This window comes from Zea mays, chromosome 4 (assembly GCF_902167145.1).
Source record: "Zea mays cultivar B73 chromosome 4, Zm-B73-REFERENCE-NAM-5.0, whole genome shotgun sequence".
NCBI lineage: Eukaryota > Viridiplantae > Streptophyta > Magnoliopsida > Poales > Poaceae > Zea > Zea mays.
The window spans coordinates 231,287,714-231,295,395 of record NC_050099.1 but is presented as its reverse complement, the minus strand read 5'-3'; the positions used below and the strand labels follow the sequence as shown (position 1 = coordinate 231,295,395).

Here is a 7,682-nt window from a genome sequence, read left to right as displayed (position 1 = left end):
GGCCGAACGGTCCGCTCCTGGTGGCCAGACGATCCGCGCGTGTGCAGGGGCGGCAGCGTTCGCCAACAACACATAGGTCTCGCTCCCAGGAGAGACCCCGTCGAAGAGGAGAGATCATAGAGTTTGTCTTTGTAGTCGGTAGGCCGCCCAAGATGCCTTCAGACGACGTAGAGTCGAAGAGAGGTAAAGAAGACTAATTACTGCTACTCCTAGGGCACGAAGGTAGAAGAGCTGGAAATAGATTGATTGGGTTCGATAGTTGATGCTTCAATCGTCTGTACCCCTTCAAATATATAAGAAGAGGTCTGGACTCATTCCTAGTCATCCTCCAACAACTCCCACGAGTTTAGCGTCCTCCAACAACTCCCACGAGTTTAGAGTGATAAACACGCGTAGAGATAGGATTAATCCGCCTACTCTGATCCAATCGCGGACTGTCCACGCCCAAAAGGCGGACCGTACGGATCAGACCGCCCGGTCATGACTAGTGCCACAAACAGTGTTGAACAACATTTTAAATTTTAAATACATATATACATAAATATAAAAAAAACCATACCAGCCCATGGAAGCAGTACGTACCATTAACACTTCGATTAATTACACCGACTGATGCAGCCTTCCTCCTTTTATTATTTAGATATATACATACATCATGATGATGGGTTCCTTTTACAGGCCATTCACACACTACTCTTGCTACCAGGTATGTTCGACCAGACTGATTGACTGATGCAAAAAAGCACAAACAAACCACAACGTCCACACTACCAAACATGTCCTGACCAACCAGTCTACACACCGACAGTCCACGCATAATAGATTTCAGTTTCACACCACACCAGAGGGCAGGGGAGATACTTGAATCGAGCAGAGCACACCGAGATGGGGAAGGGCGGGCGGGCCACGGACTTCTGGCATCACAGCCAGCTGCGCTGCGCAGAGGCACCAGGCTTCTCCATATTTTTGCAGCTGCGAGGGGCAGAGGTACTAGAGTCAGCGTTGTTGGCTGGCTTCTTGCCGAGTCCCACACCACCATCCAGCATGAAAGGCATAAAGTTGCCCCCATGCACCCGGCCTTCACGGGCCGATGGCGCCACGTGGCGAGGATCCTCCACCGTGTGCATGAAGAAGCTTGTTTCGGCGCCTCCCTCAGAAAGGGTGGAAAAACCACCAAACGATACACCCCCGTGGACGCTGTTGTCGTCCACCAGCGGGTTGTGTCGATCGCATAGCCCCTTTCTGCCTCTCGCCAGACGGTCGCAAGGAGCGCCACCCGACCCGAGATGTCCCCACCAACAGCGCCTGCCTCCACCGTGCGACTTGCAGAAATCGGTGCTTCCCTGTGCGCTCTTCCCACAGCCAGCGGAGTGGCACCGCTTGCCCCCGCCGTGCCCGACGCAGCGGTCGCTCCGGCCTCTCGCGCTCTTCCTGCATCCTTCCACCACGCACCTCTTCCCGCCTCCATGCGCGACGCAGAACTGGGTCCCACCATGCACGCTCTTCGTGCACCCGTCAGCCGAGCATCGCTTGCCGCCCCCGTGCGCTTTGCAGAACGCCGTGCTTCCCTCTGCGCCCTTGGAACAGTCGGGGCGTGTGCATCTCTTGCCGCCACCGTGGGCTTTGCAGAAACTGGTGCTGCCCTGAGCTCCCTTCCCGCAGCCAGCGTACTGGCAGCGGCGCCCGCCACCGTGGGCAATGCACATGCCTGAACGCCCTTCGGCGCTCTTTGTGCAGTTTGGCTTTTCGCACCTCTTCCCACCACCGTGCTTGATACAGAGGCCCGATTTGCCTCGTGCTGCCCTCTTGCACCCTTCATGGCTGCAGCGCCGCCCGCCGCCATGGGCTATGCAGAAATCAGTCCGGCCTTCCGCACTTTTGGTGCATCCAAGGTGTTCACACCGCTTCCCCCCTCCATGGGCTTTACAGAAGATGGTCTTTCCCTCAGCTCCTTTGCTGCAGCCTCCTTTCTGGCACCTTCTGCCCCCACCGTGCGCAATGCACCGCCCAGATGAACCCCTCGCTCCTTTTGCACAGCCTGGGTGCGAACAGATTTTTGTGATACTGCTGCGCTGCTGTGGATGGACAAACCCAGAAGAAGAGGCAGCTGAACTTTTTGGTGCTGAAGGAGCTGGGACTTGAACCTGATTAGGGTTAACCGGGAGCGCTTGGTCCAGAGAAATCCCATCCTGGTTAAGAAACGAACCCACCATGCCTCCAGATAAGCGTCGAGCGGATGTAGATCCTTCATCAACTGTTGGCGCTGACGACATTAAGTACTGATGATGCACAAACATGTCCTGAGGTGCACTGCTTCTAATTACATCTGCATCAGTTACATCAGATTGAGATGGAGCCAAAGATAACTTAAGATCCAACCCAGGCTTCTCCATGGTCCTTGTAGAGTCACAGGCCTGTTTACACAGCCTCGAAGTACCTTCATTGCCGAGAGATAGCTCAAAACCTATGTCGTAGTCCATACATGAGACGTCATCGCTTCCCTTGGCAGAAGATACAGTGCAGCCAGTACCCATGCTCCTCTTGCTGCTGTCTGAGCTTGATGAGTCACCCAGACCTAGGGCCAACTCAGTCCACTTTCTCTTGCAACCTCTAGGAGCTAGCACATCAAGCTGGCTAGAACCAGTTGCTGGATAACTGACGGCTGGAATGGGAGTGCACTGATACGCAAAGCCATTTGGATTTGAGAAACTTATAGTGAATGCTGAACGCCCGTGCCTGGGATCCATTGCTCCTAGAGTAACCAAGCTTTATGGGAAGTACCAGCTGGCCTCACTTCTGGGTTAAATAATTGTCAACAAAGCTACCAATTTAGAAGATCTACAGAAATCAGTAGGCTTCATTATTTTTGCACCCTCCACTAACAAACCCTGAAGTATCCCTACGATCCATTATCCAGTGCTGTATGTGAAGTGATGCTATTTAATCACAAGCCGACAACAGTGCTACACTCGTAAGTCTCCAGCAACAACTCTCATCCAGCCGAATGACTGAATCTCTGCAGGAAGTGAACAGAATACAGATGAGACACGTCCTCATTGAGTTAAAATAATTATGGAGAAAAGAAAATGATGTATAAAGATTGTAACAGATATGCAACAATTAGATAAACATGATACAGCTGAAAAGCAATTGGGTATCAGAGTGCATTCAGTCCCATATCTGTAATCAATGTTGAATCTTCACATATGCCATTGACAAGAATAAAAGGGAGAGAAAAATCTTGTATGCAAAAACACAATCTTACATTCTTACTGATCAACCAGAGTTCAACAATAAAAGGTCAGGACGGAAGTCATACTACATAGCCAAAAGAATTAAGAAGATTGAGGAGTTCAATCATGCCCAGAAAAAAGGGCAAGAGACAACTACCAGAGTGTTGTTTAAATAGTTGGGAGCTTTTAGTGAGTTCCAACCCAACATGGCCTTCAAATGGTTTATATTAAAAATGAAAATTAAAAACTCAGCATACGATGTTATGATAAAGAAAGGCACAAAGCTAAACAACTGAATTCCAAATGTATGTCAAATTGTTCCATATGAGACCATACTGCTAAGAGTAGAATCACTGCTAATTTGTGTTGGAAAATGATCTCAGGCTCAGAGATAGGATCATAGGAATGGCCCAATGTTCAGACTGTTTCTCCAGCCCAGTCAAGGAGAGCGCAGCTCCTATATATGCTAGTTAGCCCCCCATCACACAGTGCCAATAAAAGGGACGGCTCACACCCAAGGGAACCAATGTTCCTAGGGGATTAGCGAGCCTAACAAACTTCCTAGGATACGATCTAAGTGGTGCTGCAAGTGACAGGAAGCCAGGAAGGCCACTGCAAACAACACCATTGGCCGCTGATCTCTACTTGCTCACCAGCGTTCGAGAGGAGGCACCGGTGTCCAGAAGAGGCCACCATCAAGATCAAGAGGACGCAAGTTATGGTTAGATCATTGATCCATTCGACCTAAGATCAGATAATTTGAACTTCCAAAAATTTACAGGAACTCAAGTGACCAAGTGCTACCTGATAAGGACAAAACAAAACCCACAGGCACCATAAACTGTTGCACAGAAAATACTAGTAGGGACTAAGTTTCTAACATAAAAAGTGGCAGAATTTGAAGCTTATGAGCCTTACCAGTAATAATCAAACAGCCGTACACCAAATGTACTTAAAAGTCGATTGCCCTAATTCCCAGCAAATGTGCCTGCGAAATGAACGCAGAAGCCAAAATCTCATCATGCATGCCACAGCTTGCAGCTTTGTATCAAAAAAAACTTGACCTGCGGGGGGTAAGACAGCCCCCGGGCATTGTATTAAGAAGAAGACCTTCTCACACAGGTCAAGAAAACCCCCGAACCCCTGCCCCACCCATACACAGCGGCATCGAAGCCCATGTGAGAACGACCACGACCGGGGCTGAGCCTTAGACCTGTGCTTTGGCGTGGGACAGACGAGGGGATTTTTTTTAACCACAGCCTAAAATTCGCTCCCACGAGGAGTCGAACCCAGGACCTGAGGAGTGCTACTCAGACCACCTAACCAACTCAGCTAGAGGCCCTTTCGCTGCAGCTTTGTATCAGGAACAAGAATATTAACATGTCTCGATCACTGCAAAAAGTAAGAACCAGAATATATCTGCATTGCATATATAGGGCTGTGTTAATTTTTTTAGAGTCAGACCATATCAATATGGACAAGAATATTCTAGGTTCATCTCAATCCTAACAAGCAAAATGGAACTTGGTTTCAATTCGCCAGACGGGTCCCAGTCGTGATCCATACGTGAAAAGCTAATTACAATCCTGCAGCTTTCTTTCGGTCCTAGATAAACGTACGAACAATACTCTATACCTAGACTACAGGTGATCCAACTACGGAGCTAAATTGAAACCAACCATACATTCGTGTTCCAGAGATACTATATTATTGATAAAAGTAACATTCAGTTATCAAGATTAAGATATAATATTCATGAATGCAACTTTCTGGTCATTTAGGTTTAGATTTTTTTTTATCAAACAGCGCTTCTACGCCTTCTCCACACAGCAAATAAATAGTGGATGGGAATTCACAGTTCAGAGGCAGACTATAGCCAAAGGTAAGAGGGAATATGCGTGATTTCACTAAGATAACGAATTGAAAATCCCCTCAGTGCATACATGAAACCCCAAAATCAGACAGAAGCTCTAGCTCAAATTAGGCTCCTCACCTCCCACATAGGCCCAGACACCACTAAAGATCTCACTCAGAACGGTTCCCCAACGACACGGATTGAGCTAAGAACTGAACGATCTTGCAAGCTCTCCAGGGGCAAACGAATCCTGCAAACCACGGGTGGGCTCACTACAAAGAAAACAAAACTAGAAGGCCATACAAACCTTGCACCTCTCCGGAACACTGCGCCGGAGCTGGGAAGGACCAACTTGTTGCCAACGAAGGTTAAAATAGCGGTACCACTGTGCCACCCCGCGACAAGAGAAAAATAATAATAAAAATCGCAATTCGTGAAAGCCAAGAAACCGCGGGGCCAACAAGAAGAGAAATTTCCGCGCAAGCTTCGCTGGGACAAAAAGGAGATGCGATGACGAAAACGAAACCATCGGTAAAATACGCCGACGCCGACCGAGAGGCGGCGCGCGCCACGGCCACGACCACGAGGGACGGGGAGGAGAGCGAAGGAAATACCTAGGCGGCGGGGCCGTTCGCTTCGTCGCCGTCGTCCGCGCCTCGGAGACGCAGTAGGGGGGAGAGGGGAGAAAGCGAGAGGCGGCGGTGACGCGATGCGATGCCGGAGGGACGAGGAGAAATGGAGCAGAGAGATGCTGGTGAGCGCTGCCTGGGATTGTGCGTGGGCCCCGCAGCGCCGAGGCGTCAGGCGGGCGGGCGAGCGAGGAATGGTCGCGGCGGCGTCCGGGTCGCCACTCGCCAGCCATCCTGGTGCCGTTGGTTTTGGGCTTTTGGCACGAGAGGAGGTGTGGAGTGGGTGTCCCCGCTGACGTGTCGGCCTCCTTACTCGTTGATCCCAGTGATCTGAGTATCTGACGGCCTGACCCGCTTTTGCTGAGGCTCACTCACCCAATAGGCGCGCTGGATCCCATTTCTAAAAACAAAAGGAAAAAAACAGGAGCGCTGGATTCCGGTATTTTTATTTTCACCATGGAGGTCCGCATCAACGATGCAATTTATTTAATACTGTATAAAAATAACAATCGCGGGTGGAGGAAGCAAACTTGTCTTTTTCGTCCATTGGCTGGATGGCTGCCAATGCCAATTACTGACCGCCGTCATGTCTTTTCTCACTGCGCGATGCTATAATAAAATAAATAAACTGAACAAACAATGTTGTGATGCGCAGGTTATGGTTGTAAATTCAGCGGCCTAACAATAACAGTACGTAATAATTAACCACAAGCAGATCTCCGTTGCCCCCAACCCCGATGCTTTTAGGTCTACTAGATATCCACGTCACGTCGCATTATATTAGCTTGCACACCAAATATTGTTTATATACAAGAAAGAGGTTGATTAGCAAAATAAAACTATATGTATATCATTTACGTAACAATTAGTAAACATGTTATATGTATGTGTGTTGTTTATGTCATATGAATTAAACTAATGATTAATAAAATATGTTTATATGTTAAATTGGTCTATGTAAATATAACTGTAGGTTAAACTGATGAACATGTGTGTGAATTGTGAATTGATTATGAATTGATGAGCGATGAGTTATGTTAATTTGGTGTTATATTGATGTGGCATGTGAAACTATGAGTATAATTACTTGAAATTAACTAAAAATGATTATTATATACATACTATTTTTTGTTGTCGTGGCTCGCGAGCTAAATAAGTCGAGCCAGCCTCTTAGCTTAACGAGCCAGCTCGAACTCGGACGAACTAAGCCGAGCTAGCTCGATATCTATCACTACCCACCCAGCCCAAGTAGAGTAAACAATTTGCATATATATGACGTTTACGTTATATAAGGCAGGAGTCAGTTTTTTCCTTGTGTAATCAGATAGGATATAGAGCGATATTACTCATTACATATTTATTTTTATATCTTCTCTTCAAATTCGGATCAAATACGAATATTATCGAGTTGTATCGGATAAGATTTGAATAGATATCGACATCTTAAATATCCAATTTTGAGTATATGAATATGGACAAAGATCGGATACAAATCGGATACTAAATACCCAAACTTAGATATGGATCGGATCTTAGCCTTCTTAGACGGATCGGATTCAAATACGAGCGGATAATATCCATACAATTTACACCCCTAACCTTAGGCCTCAGCTTAACCTTATCAGGTTCTGTCCGGGTGCTATTTTCCGTTGTAGCTATACATTTGGGTCGGGTCTGATGTGCTGGTCCGAAGCAAAAAAAAATATGGTCCAAGTATGACACGACCCAAAATGTGTTAGTGTCGGGCCGACCTGTTTCAACGCATTAGACCGGGCTTGGGCCGAGGTCGCAGCCCACGGGCGGGCACGTGCGGTTTAAAGCGGGCACGAAATAGCCCATATAGATGCACATAAAGGCCCTTATATTTATTAAAACCACATTTCATTTTTCACTTCCATGTAATTTAAAAATGCAAAACTGGAGTTGATGCTAGTTATATGTTTCTTTTATAGCTTTCAACTAAAG

General features: G+C 47.4%; 1 protein-coding gene across 4 annotated transcripts; it reads right to left on the bottom strand.

Moving 5' to 3' along the window:
- Window positions 1-591: 591 nt before the first annotated feature.
- LOC100275699 (uncharacterized) lies at window positions 592-6,164 on the bottom strand. Of its 4 annotated transcripts, none has more exons than XM_008678700.3 (3): window positions 5,227-5,647; window positions 4,152-4,221; window positions 592-3,016 (listed from the first exon to the last, which is right to left on the bottom strand). In XM_008678700.3, exon 3 carries the CDS (start codon window positions 2,745-2,747, stop codon window positions 921-923), a length of 1,827 nt encoding a protein of 608 aa, XP_008676922.1. In that variant the 5' UTR covers window positions 2,748-3,016; window positions 4,152-4,221; window positions 5,227-5,647; the 3' UTR covers window positions 592-920. The 4 variants fall into 4 exon arrangements, with proteins under 4 accessions (XP_008676922.1, XP_020406998.1, XP_008676923.1 ...); XM_020551409.3 differs by having other exon boundaries at window positions 5,396-5,647; NM_001149725.2 differs by lacking the exon at window positions 5,227-5,647 and adding an exon at window positions 5,703-5,907 and having other exon boundaries at window positions 599-3,016.
- Window positions 6,165-7,682: the final 1,518 nt, after the last annotated feature.